This window comes from Lagenorhynchus albirostris, chromosome 6 (genome assembly GCF_949774975.1).
Source record: "Lagenorhynchus albirostris chromosome 6, mLagAlb1.1, whole genome shotgun sequence".
NCBI classification, from domain to species: domain Eukaryota; kingdom Metazoa; phylum Chordata; class Mammalia; order Artiodactyla; family Delphinidae; genus Lagenorhynchus; species Lagenorhynchus albirostris.
The window spans coordinates 94,744,002-94,763,860 of NC_083100.1; the positions used below are offsets into that span (position 1 = coordinate 94,744,002).

At 43.8% G+C, this 19,859-nt stretch overlaps 1 protein-coding gene across 1 annotated transcript in view; it reads right to left on the minus strand.

Annotated features, from left to right (window-relative positions):
* Positions 1-19,859, minus strand: part of MGAT5 (alpha-1,6-mannosylglycoprotein 6-beta-N-acetylglucosaminyltransferase) — a 364,482-nt gene that overhangs the window by 141,744 nt on the left and 202,879 nt on the right. The window contains exons 5-6 of the mRNA XM_060151522.1: positions 10,567-10,643; positions 9,438-9,527 (exon numbers count right to left, since the gene is read on the minus strand). Of these exons, the coding sequence (XP_060007505.1) occupies positions 9,438-9,527; positions 10,567-10,643 (167 nt within the window). The remainder of the gene's footprint in view (positions 1-9,437; positions 9,528-10,566; positions 10,644-19,859) is intronic.

Below are 19,859 nucleotides of genomic sequence, written 5' to 3' on the forward strand. Positions count from 1 at the left end.
CATGTCAACCCCAAACTCCCAATCTATCCACATATTTTCTATAATATGTAATGCTGCCCCCTACCACGGGAGGGGTGGCAAGAATATCACAGAGAGTATGGAACTGATCGTGTGCAAGAGAGACCCGAGGGCTGGGGAGATCCGATACAGGGCTACTCAGGATGTTAGGGAAGACGCAGGACTTCAAGAGAAACTGCTGTAAGTTTTCAACATACCACAAACCAGTGGGGTTCTAATGACAGGATGTCAGAGTTTCAAAAATCCATCCCAAATCTCTGTGGGATGAGACCTGTCAATTTCCTTTACACAGGAGAGGGAGCAAACGAATTCCTCCGTCGTGAATCACATAGATAATACAGAGAGATGCTTCTTACATTGCACAGTGGAAGAACCGGCCTCACTGGGCCTACATCCACACTGAGGACACAAGAGCCACCGTCACCCCATTTATAAAGGTAGTCACATTCCAATGACCAAGGACAGAGTTCCTCTTTTGTGGTAATGTGCAATTTCGCCAGAAGCGTAGATCCAGGCAAATAATGCAGAGTGACAATAAGAATAAAAGCTGGGCGAGCAAACTGTGCCTTCCAATATAATTGGCTCGTTCCATTCTAATAGTCTAAACTGATCCCCTGCATTCCCTTATAGATAAAATATTAGAGAGCATTATATTAAAATTGTTAATAAGTGCTCAAAATGCCCTTGCTTCATGTCTCAAATTTAATGTTCTTAGCAGATTTTAATGTTACAAATTTACAATAACGTTTTCTTCGAGATTAGAAAGGTGATAGCTGGGGAAGTCACCCACTTAGAACAAAGAGACAAAAAAGCTATTGACTATTTTAAAAAATGCTTTAAATAGAGTTATTCATTCAACAAATATGTGTGCCAGGCACTATTATTCCTGTGAACAAAACAGACAAAAAAATCTCTCTGGAGATGACTTTCCACGTACTTGCTCTCAACGTTGGATATCGATGGTCACCCCAGGACCTTTGCACTGAATTGTTCCCCCGGCCTGTTAAATACTTGTGCCAGACATCTGCACCTCTTACTCTCTCACCTCTGATTTGGTGCTCACATGTCCTCCTCTCATCTGCTCAGTAGGGCATATTCTGAACACGCTGTCTAAAGCTGACACCATCACTCCATGAGGCCCCTCTCAGTTTCATTTTTCTCCATAGCTCTATTGTAATCTAAAAGATATGTATTTTATTTTTTGTTGCCTGTCTCTTCCTACAAAACATAACTTTAAGAAATGTTTCTTTTTGTTCACTGTCATATCCCCAGCACCCAGAAAATAACAATAGCAATGAATTCCCCTGGTACCCAGATGCTGGACTCTAAGTGTCATTTCCCACTAAGAGGAACCAAAGGTACTTAGAGAAAAGGCTGATTCTAGGTCTAGGGCAGAAATTATATAAGATGAACCTGGAAGCTCTTGTCATACCAGACGAGATCAAAACTATTAAAAACTCCTAGGTTATGTCAAAAGGACTCAGAAGACAACGTGAATTGGCCCCCACCGGTCAAAGAAGGTATAATATGAGAACTAGTAAGAAAATAATTGGAATGGATCAAACATATCAAATATGTTTCAATCAATGAGTTCATAATGATGGTAAAAACCAACAAGCATACAAACAAGCAGGCAAACAAACTACTAGTCACCAGTGGAAGATGCCAGGAAATCAACAGAGAACTCAAGATTTCTCTTATGAGCTGTTCCGCAGGGTAACCAAATATCAGATGAGGACTCATTTCTCTATACAGGGTATTCCTGATATATTACAAAGGAATCCCTGATGAATCCAGGCAGTGATTATCAATGGCTGCTAACATCCCCCAAAGAGAGAGAACCAGGCATTTATATGCCTCTTAATAGACGTATTTAATACCACCCACGAAACAGTTTTGAAAAAAATATTAAGCCTGACTCTGATCAAACCTCAGCTCTACTATCAATTTACAGGAAGTACAAGGGGCAGGGAAACAGGTTATACAACAACACGGGGATATAATCGTCAAAATTCAGAGGACAACAAACTCTTCTAAGGGCAAAGTTTCTTCAGCGAAAAATCACAAGAGGAAAAAAATAAGAGATGAAAGGAAACCTAAATTAAAGGGACTTAAGACACCAACAATGGTAATTTATGGTCCTTGCTTGAAACTCTGTTCAAATAAATAAACTTTAATTTACAAGAAATGTGAATACTAACCTGATATTTGATGATATTAAGGAATTCCGTAATTTTTAAAATATGGAATGGTATTAGGAGCTATAAGTTTTAAAAGAGCCTCTTTTAAAGGTACGTAGTGAAACATTCACAGACGATGAGATCTTTGGGATTTGCTTCAAAATAATGAACTGGGGGCTTCCCTGGCAGCGCAGTGGTTGAGAGTCCGCCTGCCGATGCAGGGGACACGGGTTCGTGCCCCGGTCCGGGAGGATCCCACATGCCGCAGAGCGGCTGGGCCCGTGAGCCATGGCCGCTGAGCCTGCGCGTCTGGAGTCTGTGCTCCGCAACGGGAGAGGCCACAACAGTGAGAGGCCCGCATACCGCAAAAAAAAAAAAACAATAATAATGAACTGGGAGAGGTGTCAATGAATGAGACTGGCCACGAATTGACAATTATTGAATGTGAGTCATGGGCACATGGGGGGTTCCTTATACTCATCTCTTTTACATATGCTTGAAATTTTCCATATTAAAAACAGTTTAAAACATAAAACTTTACAAATATTTTATTGGTATATAATAGAAATAAATGATCAGAGACAATATTTAAAAGTTTGTAAAAGAACAAACTGGAGAGACTGCATCAAAGCCCCAGTCTGCCACATGTATTCCAAGCAGCAAAGAGGTGTTGGTTTGGGGTTTGGCAAATCCTGCCATCTACCCTTAAATTTCTGTTTAAGGTAGAGGTCAGAGTAAGAACTCTCAATCTAAATGTTGTAATATGTGAAAAAAAAAAGAAATAAAAAGATATAAAACTAAATGTTGTAGTATATGAAACTACGGACAAAGAGGACGTGTCACGAGGAGGATGAACTTGGGAGAAGGAAGAGGTGGGGGAAATTGAGAGATCAATCAGGCTGATGAGAAATGCTGTTCTGTAAACTTGGGATTGTTTTAAAAAAATCCTTTTTCTAAATATGTCTTAGAATTCAGGTAATAAGAGCCACGAAAACACATAGATGAAAAAGATAAAAGTAAAGGCTGAATTCGAGAAGTGCAAAGAACATGATCATAAATCTCTGTCACCTCCGGTACCACCAAAAAAATATTATCTCACAGAAAGTATATTTCCTATGTCAAGGGCTAGACATTTAAAAGGTGTGCGTGGGTATTCTCAGGCAACAGTCTAGTGGCATTTTTAAAGTACTCCCTGACCCGTCGCAAATGTTAGTTATATTTTCTCATTCGGATTTCTTCCTGCAACCTAAACAGTCAATTCTTTACTGCTGCCCACTTTGACAAATTAGTTTGTGCAACACCATTTCCAAGATATCTTTAGCAGCCAACACAGCCCATAAATCCAAATCATTGTACTGGTTATTAGGATTTCATTTCATGCTCACATTCACAAACATTTAAGCTTTCAACCTTTGCTGCTGGACATTAATCTTGGTATTAATCAAGGGATTAAGTACGCTGAATTTAAACTCAAGGTTAATAGCATGCTCAGTCAATATTAGTTTTACATATTGCCAAGGGCGAACAGAAAGAGGAAGAGACCTTTATGCCTGTTGTTTCTGAAATATAAGAAACAGATTCATGAGCAAGGCATGAAATTGCTTCTTTTGTTCCTTTATGAGGGAGTCACACACACAGGCAGGAGCGCACACACACACAGACACACACACACACACACACTCACTCACTCACTCAACCAGTCCAAATCGGCATTAGAAGCAACAGCCTGTACACATCCTAAGATCTAGCAATCAATCACTGAGCAATTTGATTATTTCAGAGCAACTATACTTCCAGTAGCAACACAAGTGCTTTAAAAAAACAGTACAAACAAATTAAGAAGTCTGGCAGGGTATGATGGTTGCTAGTTGCTAGAATAATTGTGTAAATAGCAAAAATCTGTGGGAGTCAAATATATCAGCGCCATCTATCAACATAATGTCAATAGGGGTAAAGAAATTTATTCTCAATTTTGTAAAAGCTGATAGCAGTAAAAGGCTCTGCAGAGGGCTAAGTTAATAACACCTGAAACAATGACATTTAGAGTAATTACTTTATAGGGTCTTGTGTCTATAACGGGAGTAGTTAGTTACATGGCTCACAAAAAGAGACACAGAAAATGAACTGCTCGATGATCTGGAAATGCAAGGCTGCTTAACGTATCATTCTTTCAACCCTCACCACTTGCAATGGCTAAGTACCTGGTTTCCATGAGTTATATGTTCAGGAGGATTGGCACCGTTTCTTTTTTTCTTTTTTTTTTTTTTGGCAGGGGGGATAAAGTATTAAAATTATGAGTATTAAACTAGCAATGAAGACTGATTAATGGAAACCAGCTAACTTAGAGCCATATTTCAAACACAGGTGGATTTAAGCATAGAACTGAATGCAAAGGCAATGGTGACAAACGACTTCACTTGAGTTCAGCTTTCGTTTGACGTGAAAGGGAAACAGGAATGGTCGATGCAGAAGCACTAAGCAACTTAACCTCTCGGAGCCTCTAGGATGCGGCTCTCTACTACTCAGAGATGGGGAGAGGTTGAAATGACGCTGTGTATTTGAGGTGTCAGGCACACAGTGCAGCTCAGCCATGTTTCATTCTTATTGTCTGCCACTCAACAAGGGCAATGACGAGACTTTTAGCATCACACCCAGTCCCTAATACAACATCAGACATACGACAAGCATCCGTGGGGATAATGGAAGGGGAAACACTGACGGCTTTACCTCCTGGGATTTCCCATAAAAGGCTGGGAGACTACAGTTGGTGAAGGTAAAAGCAGAAGTTTATACTCCCATAATTCAGCAGAGTTGGCACACTGAGACAACTGGGGGAAAGAAAAATGCAGGAAGAGCGCTATCTCCTAAGACTGGTCTGAATCTAAATGCCTCAGTTCAACCGGTGACTGACTATAGAGGAGACATTTTATTTCATGTCCTCTTTTATATCTGTCAAAGCTCTGCAGTTAAACATAGATGGAAACAAGAATTGGCTCTTCGGTGAGGATTAAGAAAAGAAAGTCGGGCTTCCCTGGTGGCGCAGTGGTTGAGAGTCCGCCTGCCGATGCAGGGGACATGGGTTCGTGCCCCGGTCGGGGAAGATCCCACATGCCGCAGAGCGGCTGGGCCCGTGAGCCATGGCCGCTGAGCCTGCGCGTCCGGAGCCTGTCCTCTGCAACAGGAGAGGCCACAACAGTGAGAGGCCCGCGTACCACAAAAAAAAAAAAAAAAAGAAAGAAAAGAAAAGAAAGTCACCAGTACATCCACTGATCAAGTAAACAAATCAAATGAAGATGTCTCTCTCAATCATTTTACCAATTGCAAGAGTAACCAGGCATACGATACAGGTTAAATGAAGTAACAAAAGATGGAAAGAAAGCAAGAGGAAAAAAAAAAAAAACTAGACAAAATACATCACCACAAAGCCATAGATATTGTCCAGGATTTACAGAATACTAGAACACAATTAACTGGCTTTAGGAAACATCTCTAATAATTTCATGTAGCCAACGGCAGAGGGGTACTGCTGTTCCATGCATCCGGTTCACGATTTAACTGTGAACAAGTTGCACATCCTGACAAAGGAAGTCAAGGGGAACAGCTGAATTTCTGTTACCAGAAGCCTAGGGATCTAAAATTAAATGAGACTGGTGAATGAGAACCAGAAATTGATTCCAATTCTAAGACAGAATCAAGGTCCCACATAAAATGTCACAGGCTAAGTGACACCCCACAACTGTACTCAAATAATGGCAATATCAAAAACCTATCATGTATAGACACAGAAAACAAACTTATGGTTACCAAAGGGGAAAGGTGAGGGGGAGGAATAAATAAGGAATTTGGGATTAACATATACACACTACTATATATAAAATAGATAATCAACAAGGACCTACTGTATAGCACAGGGAACTCTACTTGGTATTTTGTAATAACCTACATGGGAAAAGAATCTGGAAAAGAATATATAACTATATACAATTGAATCATTTCGCTGTACACCTGAAACTAACACAACATTGTAAACCAACTTTATTTCAATAAAAATAAATAAATAAATAACCACTCCCCACAAAGAAGTAAAACAAAAACAAAACCCAAAAAACCTATCATAAAAGTGTCAGTTCTACAAATTGAGTATCATTTATTTGCCAGGTTCTACTCTAAGCATGCTCCCATATAGGCTCAGGAATTCTCACGGCAGGATCCTTTAAAAACAAAATTAAAACATATGATAAAGGAAGAACCTGAGGCACAAAGAGGACAACTTTTCCAAGAGCACAGTGTTTAGAAAGCATTAGAAACAGAAGCTTAAGTCAGCTACGAGGCTCTAAGGCAGTACTGCCTATTCAAGTGGCCATGTTGGTTAAATTTTCCTCTCTTATAGGGTCCCTGTTAAGATGCTTTGATAAAATGGAAATTTTTTTTAAAAGGCCAGAGTTTCAAGGTAATTTTCAGATTAAAACTTTTAAAAAGAAGTTCCTAGTTCTTTCCCAGGACCCCTTCCTGGCTTAATTACCTGTATCCATGCTTCCTCTTCCATTAGACTTGAAAGATAATGAATGCGTAGCATGGTGCCAAGTAAATGAGTCCTCAGTAATTGTTGACAATCAGTGAATACAATAGATGTTCAGTAAGTGCTCACTGAACTGAATTCAGTGTTGCAGAAAGAAAGGTCTGATCATTTGCATAAGAAGAGAGTAGAAGAGGCAAATGAAGTACCCTTCCACATCTCGAAAGGAGAAAAAATAGTTAAAGGTTCTGCAAGGAAACACCCAGGCTCCAATATGAAGTCTACATGATCCATCACATCTTTATGCGGCCTCATCTATCCCACACTCCTCTCAGTTTACCTGCACCATAATCTCCCTTTTCTCTCATCTTAACTAGGTCCTTCCTTCCCTGTCGGTAGGGGTAGGGTGGCAGTTTCAAAGGAAGGGAACCAGGTCATATATAATTACAGCCCCTGTCCACCTGGACCATTCTCCCACACCTCCCCAGCTCCGGCTTGGGAGATGGAGATCCAGGCTGGAGTGAGCACGTCAAATCCTCTTTCTCTCCCTTCACCTCAGGCAATCCTCCCCAAGATGCTGGAAGGCATGAAATGAGCTTGTCCATCAGGGAGCCGGGTTAGACTCTGGCTAAATTCTATCAAATGGAAATGGGAAGAAAACTTTTGAAAATTGAACTAAATGAGGAACTTTTTCCTCAGGGCAGGAAAGGTGCCTCTAACTGACTTCTCACTAGAGTGAAGGTTCACCCATAGCCCCAGGCCCTACTCCTCCGGAGAAGAAAATGAGGCCGGCCCCAGGCCACCCAAGCTCCAAACACACTCAAATACATGCTACAAAGTCAACTGGCCAGCAGCCACCTAATGAAGTGCATCACACACCCAACCTCTCAGTGCTTTTCGTTTCCAAGAGGCATTTTAACTGTCACTAACTGACGGTTCCCAAGATGGCCCTGGGGTGGCCGTGGAGCAAACCTTGGCAAAAAAAAGTCTGACTGGATCTTACAGAAGAAAGAGAAGTGAGGGTGCGGAAGAGGGACAAACCCCACAGATTCCAGGGCCACATGCCCTATAGCAATACTAGCTTGGCCTCCATCCCCAAAACTGTCCCTGTCACCTTATACCAGAGAGAAGAGGTACCTGAATCTCACAAGGGAAACTATGGCAAAAACATTTCATTTAGCTTCAAAATGGAGGCATTCTCCTTTCTGCATGGCATCACCAGGGAGCTGTTATTAAACTCCTGATGAAACAGCAAGAGAACCAAAACCAGGGGGCACGAATCAAAAAAAAAGAAAGAAAAAGGCAGTCAAGAGCCTGCCAAGTGCACATCCTCAGAAATTAGCTGGCGTCTGTTTCACAAGCCCCTAGGGCTGCTGCCCCTGCCCATAACGGGGGTGGGGAGGGGGGCAGCCGGTGAGTTTTCATTCCCTACTCAGTTCTCTCCCAGTAACTGGCGCTGGATAAAGTCTTAACCCCACCCTATCCCCTTAACCTTTCTAAAGGTGAAATGGAGATCCCTAAAGCATGTAACAAATTCCATGTGGTCTGTAAAATGCCATGTAGCCCTTAAAAAAAAAAGGAAAAAAAGCTGCTATTTAAATTCAAGGGTACAAATGAAATTCAGATAAAAAGGGGAAAAAAAGTAAATAATTCAGCCTGTAAGTAGATAGCTAACTCAGCCAATAAGCATATGAAAATATGCTTAACATCACTAATCATTAAGGAAATGCAAACCACAACCAGAGTGAGATACCCCCTCAAACCCATTCAGAGGGCCACTAAAAAACAATAATAATAATAAAACCAGAAAATAACAAGTGCTGGCAAGGATGTGGAGAAGTTAGAACCCTTGTGTACTGTTGGTGGGAATGTAAAATGGTGCAGCCGCTGTGGAAAACAGTTTGGTGGTTCCTCAAAAAATTAAAAATATAATTACCATATAATCCAGCGACTCTGCTTCTGGATCTATACCCAAAAGCATTGAAAGCAGAGCCTCAAAGAGTTATGTGTACACCTACGTTCATAACAACATTATTCACAATACCTGAAAGGTGGAAGCAATCCAAGGGTCCATTTGACAGATGAATGGGTAACAAAATGTGGTCTATACACACAATGGAACATATTATTAAGCCTTACAAAGGAAGGACACACTGACACATGTACAACATGGATGAACCTTGAGTACACTATGCGAAGTGAAATCAGTCCATCACAAAAAGACAAATACTGTACACTGCACTTATAGGAGTACTTGGAGTAGTCACGGTCAGAGGCAGAAAGTAGAACGGTGTTTGCCGGGGCTGGGAGAAGGGAGGGAACGTGGAGTTATGGTTTAACGGGAACAGAGTCTCAGGTTGGCAAGATGAAGCATTCTGGAGATGGATGGATGGTGGTGACGGTCGCAGTGTGAATGGACTTAAGGCCGCTGAACTTTACACTTTATGGTTAAGAAGTTTTACTACATTTTTGTGTTAGGTGTATTTTACTACCTTTTTTTTTTTAATTGGGAAAAAATTAAACAGTGAACTCAGACTATTCTTCCCTCAAGGAGAAAAAAAAAAAAGTCACTTTACTTGGGGACAGAGGAGAGTCACGCAGAAGGGAATCACAGGCCCTTCGTGGGAAAACAATACCCGTTTTTCAGCCTTTCAGATTCCAGGCTCAGCTACAGAACAGACCGTCCACCCCCACACCCCACAAAGCCACAAGAAGCTACTCACCTCACTGAGGTAAATAAAAAAAGAGCAGGTGGACCCATCCACTCCGTATTCTGCGTAGCAGGGATCCGAGCGCCACATATCTTTCATCCACTGAAACAACCAGAGAAGGCGAGAACGCCGATGAGCAGCCTGATCTCTGGGGCCAGGCACACCTGCCAACAGAGACGGCGAGGGCTCGGGGGGGGGGGGGGGGGGGAGCGGGCTGGCTCAAGCCGTGGCCTGAAGCTCAGGAACCCTGGGCTGAGGTCAGGAGACAGATGCTCAGCTCTTGGACGACCGTGGCTTGAGCTGGGCCTTAGCACAGAGGCCTTTGGAGTGGACAGAGGCCATGAGACACACCCTGCAGTGCAGCCCGGGAGAAGCAACGGCAAGGAGTGTTTTATCAAGAGCAAGTGCCTAATGCAGTGCCCCGGCATCAGAGTCCCCTCCCCGGAGAACTACAGTTTCACAAGCCTCGGCACAGTGCCTGGGAGAGAGCGCACGGACGAGGGCAGGAGCTCAGCGTGCGGTGAGTCCCAAATGGAGGCTAGGTAAACGCCCTGTGGTTTGGTCTCACCATCCTACGTGGCGCTTGAACACTAACTTTTCTCTGCAAACCACTGCGAAGGAGAGTGGTCTCCCCAAGGGCTGGCCGTATAAATGGGATGAAAAAAAAATGTTAAGAGTCAAAGAATGGCCAAGAGTGTCTGGGTACTGGACTGCACATGCAAATGTGACATTGAAATCTCGATCTGGAGACCTCACAGCAGAGGCCTGGGGCAGAGGGAAGGTGGATACTAAATAATGGCAGCCCCTTGTCTTTGGCCCTTGAAGGATCACCTGCTGGAGGATGGGAAGTGGGTGGTAGTGACAGCTTCAAAGCCACTGCAGGTGCCTGCAATGGCCCAGCCCTTTCAGTCTGACCACTTAGTCACTGTTGACTAACCCCACAGAGCTGGCATAAGCAGGGAAGGGTTGTCATGGCCACAGCCCCTAACTGGCAGGACTGAGGCGCCCCTTAAATGACTCCCTTAAAGGGCTCGCTTGCCCATGTGTATCGCTTGGGAGAAGAAGGGAGGGTGGGGGAAGCAAGGGGCTGTTCGTGCAGATTAAGGAGGATGGGGACGAATGGACATCCCTTCTGCCTTACCTTAATTTTCCCCTCGCAGTGGGGGTAGCCATCCATAGGAGGCAATACGCATTTTTCTTGAGCTCCATTAATGATATCTGAAAAGAAGGAAAAACAACAAAGGATACTATCAAGTTTATTGCAAGTGAGGGTCAGAGAGAGAAAAGGAAAAGAGAAGTCTACCCTGGGAGCCCCTCCAGCTGACGACAGTTCTGACTGGTCTGCAGGGAGGACCTGACCCAACCACAGCCCACCTCCAGCACGGCCAGAGACCTGTGACATCCATGGCCCAGCCGCAAAGGTTGAGCCGGGCCACCCAGAGTGCTTGCCTGAAAATCTGCAACTGGGAAACTGAGAAACCATACGGGGGGGGGCAGGAAATGAAGTCATGAGATTAGGAGGGTCACAGGGCCGGCGAGGCCAGGCTAGGCTATGAGGACAAACTGAGGCCATGAGCAGCTTCAGGAACACGTGTGCTTATCACTTATGGAATCTAAAAAAGTGGTACAAATGAACTTATTTCCAAAACAGAAACAGACTCACAGACATAGAAAACAAACCTATGGCTACCGAAGGAGAAGCGGGGGGGATCAGTTAGGAGTCTGGGATTAACAGATGCACACTACTATATATAAAATAGATAAACGATAAGGACCTGCTGTATAGCACAGGGAACTCTACTCAATATTTTGTAATAACCTATAAGGGAAAAGAATCTGAAGAAAATAGATATATGTGTGTGTGTGTGTGTGTGTGTACATATATATATATAAATAACCGAAACTACTTTGCTGTACACCTGAAACTAACACAACACTGTAAATCAACTATACTTCAATAAAACAAAACAGACATGCGCTTGAGCTGAGGCAGCCCACAGGAGAGAGAAAGGCGAAGAGAACCATGTGCTCAGAAAGCCACAAGATGCATCTGCAAGGTGCACCTTCTTACAGACCCGGTTCTTAAATTTCCACCAAGATCTCCTTATTCTTCCACTATTTCCTCCCAATAAACTCCCTTTGTATTAGCAAGCTAGAGTAGATTCCTATTCCTTGTAACTACAGAGTCAAAACTGAAAAGAATGCCTCCCAGAAGCTTTAGTGATGGACAACAGACAAACCAGTAAACAAGTGAACAGCAGTGTAAAAGGCCTTATGTTAGGGCGGGGCAAGGGAAGGACACGCAGCTTCCCTGGATCCAGTGACATCTCAGCTGAGATGTGAAGATGAAGGAGCGAGCCAGGTAGAGGGACAAGGTAGAGATGGTGTTCAGGAAAACATCCAAATGCAGGACCTGGTCTGACTGGAGTGAATTAGTACGAGGTACTGAGAGGCAGCGTCCAACCAGAAAGGCCTCAAGCACCAAAATAAAGACTCTGGTCTTTGTACTAAGGGCCTGGGTGGCGGAGCACTGAAAAGTTTTAAGGAGAAGATAGTTACGATCAGTGTTTTGTTTAGGAACAATCATTTCAGCTGGAAAGGCCGACAACCCTAAACCTACATGCTTCTGTTTTTGGACCAACTATATTTTCTGCACATGCTTGGAAAATGTCCCAATTATTCACTGCTGACAGTTTCCTATACCAAGTACTAATCGGAAATTAGATCCCAAACTACAATATCAACCTAAGGATAACTAGAGTGTAAAATCAATATCCTCCTTATCATAGGTCGGAGGCAGTGTCTGTTAGTTGTTAACATGGAAGACAGTTAGTTGGAGGCTTTGTTTCCCCATCTGTAAAATCGGAATAACTGCACCTCTATTTCATCCAGGTCTTATTAAATATTTAAGTTAACGTTTGTAAGAAGCCTGGTCTGGCACTCCCATCACATGATACCACAGACCATGGCAGGTGCTTAAAAGTTGGCATTTGCTGTATAATTCCACGCAACTTTCACTCACTATACCCAGGAAAGCAATATTTCAAATGCACATGCTTCTGGAAATGCATTCTCTTCGTTTTTAAAATAAATGCAGGCTTGAATGGTGGCTCTCCCTAAAGCTCCCCTTCTCTCTCATGTGTACGGGGACAGCCAGCTCCAGAATCCACTGACAGACGGGCTCCCTCACCAAAGAAAAGAAGTGCTTTCCAATGACTACTGCTCCTATCACTATTTTAAATTCCAATTTTGTTTACTACTTAAGCAAGTAAGACGCAGCAGAGGTTCCGAGAAATTAAGCAGAGTCCAAAACAGCCGAGGGTTGGGATAATCAGACATCCGAGATACTCAGGGGTAAATTACTCCCCTTTCTTTACACACAAGAGGTATTACTCTAGTTCCAGATGTTCAGAGCCAGAAGTTATTGAAATGAGGTGAGTTGGAGGTATGGCAGTGCGGGACGAAGAGAAATCGCCGAGTGTTAAAATAAACCAGCAGGTCCGTGAAGGATGCAGGCAAAGCCTAGTTGCTGGCAGTGTGGGTCCTCTTCATTTAAGAGTTTCAAGAAATAAAAAAAAGTTATGCTAAGAGTCAGCAAACTTTTTCCGTAAAGGGCTGGACAATAAATATTTTAGTCTGTGCAGGCCACATGGTCTCTGTCTGGGATGTAGCAGGAAAGCAGCCACAGACGACAGGGGGAGGATGGGTGTGGCTGTGTTCCAATAAAACTTTATTTACAAAAACAGGCACAGACCCCGATGTTGGCTATGCTAAGAGACTCCCCAAATGAGGACCCTCGCTTCTGCAAAGACCTGATGAACTAACTTTTTTTTTTTTTTTTGCGGTACGTGGGCATCTCACTGTTGTGACCTCTCCCGTTGCGGAGCACAGGCTCTGGACGCACAGGCTCAGTGGCCATGGCTCACGGGCCCAGCCGCTCCGCGGCATGTGGGATCTTCCCGGACCGGGGCACGAACCCGCGTCCCCTGCATCGGCAGGCGGACTCTCAACCACTGCGCCACCAGGGAAGCCCTGAACTGATTTTTTAAAGGACATCTGCAGGCACTCTCCTTTCCGGCGTGCCCTTCCTGTCACCCCTCCCGGTTCCCTCCACCCATTTAAAGCCCCTCCCCCTTTAAGACCTAGCTCGAGCATCCCCACCTGAAGAGAGCCCTGATCCTTCTTCTCCAACCCCAGGCTGAGTCAGGACCGAGTCAGGGCTGAGTGCTGCCCTGCGGCTTCTGGCCCTCCCACCACAGTGAGCAATCCTGTTCTCTTGTTCACATCTGTTCACCTCCCCTCCTAGGAGGTGGGAAGGTTACGTCTTTCTGCTCCATCACCAGGCACTCAGTGAGTGCTGCTGGGCTGAATAAACATACGCATGTTCTGCCTGCCTCCCCACCATCCCCGGCCTGACCCTTGGGCTCAGGGAGAATGAGTCTGAGCTGAGACCCCTGCTAGACCAGCATTTTTTGCTCCTCTTCCAAGCAGCAGTGTCTCAGCTAATCCAACAGGGGCTCCTCTGCATTTCCATGACCTAATGAGGAATTTTCTCATTATTTTGTTACACAGTGGTGGGTTTGAATAGACAGTGGCTTCCAAAAGTGTAGTTGGATGACTTGAGGCTCTGGGGTGGAAGGGATCTGTGAAAGGGAGACCCGGGAAGCGCCATGGGGCCGAGCTGCTCACAGAATCCAACCCCCAGGAAGTAACCTGAACAAGACCCTCCATTACCTCCCAGGCCCTGAGGAGTTTCAGCACACCCCACAGGACAGCTCCCGGCCTTGTTTCCATCACAATGACAAAAACCCAATGAATCATGTTTTCATTCCTTTGTGTCCACAGAAGACACTTCTACCTTTGCAAGAGCCTCCAACCTAAGGCTGGTTAAAAAACCCACAAAAATTCAGGCCAAAAGAGGTTAACGTGACGGCTTTTCAGGGGACACTTAGCTTCATGAGGCCCCTCCCCACAAAAGGTGTCAGGATTCTGCCAAGATACATTACTAGAAGGCTCTCCCTGCTGTTCACCCCACCCTCTCACACAGGTCATCTTTTTTTTTTTAACGGTGAAAGGGCAAAGGAAAAAGAAGATGTTAATGTAAGCAAAGAAGCTCAGCTCTTCTACTGTTTAGGATTCAGTTTCATCTCTTACCCTCATACACCAGCCCAAGTAGCATCTTGCACTGAAAACTTCACCTCTGAACTGATTCTATGGTACCGTCAACCAGGTATTAGAAAAAAGGCAGGGTACCCTAGGTGCAAAAAACTCTGTTGTTTTATCAGGGTAGTAGGAGGTCAAATATTAGGTTTAATCTAAGAGAACATTTTTCTTATTATCAAAAATGCTTACAACTCCGGAAGAGCACATGTACAGCAGGAGAAGTGACGAAAGATGCCATAAACACACCCAGAGCAGCGTGTTCCCATCAAGCGTGGCGCCATATTCTCCCCGACGGTCCTAACATGCATACACAGATTGAGAGACACAACAGCATTTCAAATACATATCTGGAAGCGACAGAGACAAAGAGATATGGAACCAGACACACAGATGTTTTTAACTCATGGCTTCCTCTGCCCAAGGAAGGAAGGAAAGTGAGAGAGTACAGGGCAGAAGTAAATGGTAAAGACAGTCTCAGAGGGACTGTGAGAATTGAAAAGGGTGATAGAGGAAACCGAGGTGGACAGCATGACCTCCCTCGATACAGTACCAGCCTTTCTAAAGTGCTGGCACACACGTCAGCACATTTTATACTCACCACATCCTCCTGAACAAGGAAGACAATTACCTCATCTTATAGTTTGGAAAGGAGACGCTTCAAAATCCTCAGCGGCTACCTCCAAACTCAGCCCACAGCCGCCTGGAACATCTCTCAAAAGCCTGCTGCTGGCCATGTGCTTCCATGTCAAAGCTACATCCTTGGGCTTCCCTGGTGGCGCAGTGGTTGAGAGTCCGCCTGCCGATGCAGGGGACATGGGTTCGTGCCCCGGTCTGGGAAGATCCCACATGCCACGGAGCAGCTGGGCCCGTGAGCCACGGCCGCTGAGGCTGCGCGTCCAGAGCCTGTGCTCCGCAACGGGAGAGGCCACAACAGCGATAGGCCCGCGTACCGCAAAAAAAAAAAAAAAAAAAAAAAGCTGCGTCCTTGAAAGACATGGTCCATACCCTGGAGGAGCTCCCCAGGACTAGGGGGAGGGACCACATACAGCAGAGCCCCCTCCTCGGGTATAGCCTCCTGGAAGGCGGGACACCCACCCTCAGAGCTGTGGCCCAGCACCCAACCTACTGCCTGGCACCCTGGCAACTCCATTGTATTTTTTTAGACAGATGAACAAATGTAACAAAGGGATTAAGAGCCCCAGTTTCAGAGAAGCACAGGGAGAAGAAAGAGCCATGGAAGAAAGGGGGTGGGCGGTCCTCACTGGGAATCTCTGAAACAGAAACGCAAGAGTTCCGGACCACACACTAAACAAGCCAAAGGAATCTGGGCTCCACACAAGGAAAAATGTCACAAGGAGGAGCAGTGAAAGAAGACTCACTGCCGCAAGACAAATACCGCGTGCTAACACATATATATGGAATCTAAGAAAAAAAAAATGTCATGAAGAACCTAGGGGTAAGACGGGAATAAAGACACAGACCTACTAGGGAACGGACTTGAGGATATGGGGAGGGGGAAGGGTAAGCTGTGACACAGCGAGAGAGAGGCATGGACATATATACACTACCAAATGTAAAACAGATACCTAGTGGGAAGCAGCCGCATAGCACAGGGAGATCAGCTCGGTGCTCTGTGACCACCTAGAGGGGTGGGATAGGGAGGGTGGGAGGGAGACGCAAGAGGGAGGGGATATGGGGACATATGTATATGTATAACTGATTCACTTTGTTATAAAGCAGAAACTAACACACCATTGTAAAGCAATTATACTCCAATAAAGATGCAAAAAAGAAGACTCATTGCCAATGCAGGGAGGGAGGAAGTGGCCTATCCCCCATGTGAATGACTGATATTCATACCTTATTAGCATTTAAAAAGAGAGGCTTGCAGTTTTGTGAGATATGATCTTAATGACTCATATGTTAACTGTCCTGATGCATTTACAAGTCAAACACAAGATCCATTGGGTACCATACAAGGATACCTTTAGTTTTAGCTGCCAAGTTCAATACATATACATGGAGATGCTGTCTGTTTTTAAAGTCATCAACTATCAACTATGCAGCATCATAAAACACTCACCTACTACAAACTTATTTCAAGTTAATGATAACCTTTCCTGACTCTGTTGAACAAAAGAGCTCCAGGAATATGGTTATAAAAAGAGGCTCACAACAAACAAGGCTGGCAGCCAGGTGTCACCCTTAGTCCGATTCTATAAATACTTGTGCGTGGTACCACCTGTAAGAAACTCGGCTACATGCTCCCGGGTGGTGATGATAAAGTGAGGACATGAGCGGAGAGGAGGGGAGTGGATGTGTGTGGTGGGTAGTGGGAGGCAAGGGGGAGGCGGTGGAGAGGGGGAGAGGTGTTTTGTGAGCCCTACACAGAAAGAAGATAGTTATTTTAGAATGAAAGTTGACCCTCCCAAGAGAGCCTCCTTTGGCAAGGTTCACTTTTCTGAATATTAATTACAGCAAAGACGACGTGTCTGAATAGTAATCATAGCAAAGACGACGTGTCTGAATATTAATTACAGCAGAGATGACGTGTCTGAATATTAATTACAGCAAGAACGATGTGTCTGAATATTAATTATTGCAAAGATGACGTGTTTGAATATTAATTATAGCCAAGACGACGTATCTGAATATTAACTACAGCCAAGACGACGTGTTTGAAACAGCACTTCTTTTTAAGAACCTGTGAAACACAGTGCCATTAATTTTTTATCTAGAACTGAACAGGCATCAGATAGGTTAAGGGTGCCTGATTTCTTCACCATTGCTATTTTAATGGAAGATGAAAAAGGAAATTTAAAAATCTCTCAGAAATCTCAAAAAACGTGACCATCTGTCTACCCCTGGAAGTTTTAGGAAACCGAGTTCAATCTCCTGGTCCAGTGTCTTTGCCACCAGCTAAGATAACCATCTTCATGAGTGAGGGCTCGATTCGGCCCAAAGGTACCCCAAGCATATTTCCTCTCAAAAGATAAAGGGTCTCCAGCAATTCTGTTTTTTGTGTAGGGTAAGGTAGTGTTTCTCTCCGAACACCTGATAGGAACACACCGCCCCAGTTATCAGATGGCCCCTGCAGGGTGCCCACGTGAGCACTGCACCAGCCGGGAGCTAACTTCACCTCTGTGCTCAGCCTGGAGACCATGCTCTTGCCAGCGCCTCCATCAGCCGGCCTCACGTCAGGAGTTACCAGCAATAAATCGGCCAGGAATCAGCCATGGTGAAATACAATCTCCCATTACGAATGACCTCACCAGTCATTCTCAGTTGGCAAATATTCATTTAGGGCCACTTTTTACATTTGCATTATGAAAAAGTGATTTAATTTCCATAACTGAATCATGTACACATATTCCAGACCCAGGGCCCACAGGAACAGGAAGCTCTCTGCCCACTGAAGGAGCTGGGGAGTCATGACGGGTAATGGGCACGACACACTTACGGACTCCCAGGGATGGACGCCGGGCACTTTGAAAAGAGTTGTTTGCATTTTGTTGGTTTTGTTTTGTTTTTCAATGTAAGAAGCTAGAAATGCAATCACTGTACCAAAGAATTTCAGAGCTGCAGAGGACTTCTGAAGCCATATTAGTAAGCTGCTGACTTTTCCTGATTCATAATAAGGCCTAGAGAGATGAACTGCCTTCTGCATTCAGTGGTTTAATAAAATTCACTAGTTACCTCTCATGCACAACACATTCTGCATGTTCAACCCAGGCTTCTGTCTTCTGGGTCAAGACTGTTTCCACTACTCTGGCTCTTGGTATTAAAAGGCACATGACCGCCATCATCACCATATTCACACTCTACACCAGAAATCCAAAGAGTCAACCCTGAAGAATAAAATGATCAGTTTTTACTTGTCTCTGAAGAAGCACTCCAAGGGCCTCAGGGACTTGCTAAAAACCTGGAGCTACAGTATTGCCCATAAGCAAACACTATAGGCATAATGGAAGTCAACAGGAAAATCATATTCAATGGACAGTTGTTCAGTCATGCACAGCTTTTCAAGGATGGCGTTAATGTGTAAAAAAAAAAATGAAGTTGTAAGGACTATGAAAACACAGTGCCAAGTATAATCAACGTCAAAAATTTCAAACCACAGTAACAGCCAAGTAACCCTAGATTATTTAGGCTTTTCTTCTGTCATACCCTGGGTCATTTGTTTGTTTATTTATTTTTGCAGAATTTCCACCTCATTAAGCTTTGAAGCTAACATTAATACCGTTTTACCTTTCATTGGTAATACAGAATTAAAAAGAATATCTAGGATTAAGATTCTCAGTACAATGAGGTATCACCTCACACCGGTCAGAATGGCCATCATTAAAATGTCTACAAATAATAAATGCTGGAGAGGGGGTGGAGAGAAAGGAACCCTCCTACACTGTTTGTGGGAATGTAAATTGATACAGCCACTATGGAGAACGGTATGGAGGTTCCTCAGAAAACTAAAAATAGAGCTACCATATGGTCCTACAATCCCACTCCTGGGCCTTTACCCAAAGAAAACTCTAATTCAAAAAGATACATGCACCCCAATGTTCACTGCAGCACTATTTACAACAGCCAAGACATGGAAGCAACCTAAATGTCCATCGACAGATGAAAGAATAAAGGTGATGCGGTATATGTATACGATGGACTATTCCTCAGCCATAAAAAAGAATGTAATAATGCCATTTGCACCAACATGAATGGACCTAGAAATTATCATATTAAGTGAAGTAAGCCAGATAGAGCAAGATAAATATCACATTGATATGATATCGCTTATATATGGAATCTAAAAAAAAAAGGATACAAATGCATTTATTTACAGAACAGAAATAGACTCACAGACTTAGAAAACAAACTTACGGTTACCAAAGGGGAAAGCGGGGGAGGGATAAATTAGGAGATTGGGATTACCATATACACACTACTATACATAAAATAGATAACCAATAAGGAACTATTGTATGGCACAGGGAACTATACTCAATATTTTGTAATAATCTACAAGGGAAAAGAATATATATACATACATATATATATACACACATATATAAAAAACGGAATCACTGTGCTGTACACCTGAAACAACATTGTAAATCAACTATATATAATTCAATAAAATAAAATAAAATAATTTAATTAAAAGGGATTCTCAGTAGGAGGGGCAGGGTCTGTAAGAATGTTGTGTACACACACATACAGAAACACACAAACACACACACACACCCTCCATTCTGATAGGCCCCCAGGTACTGCTAC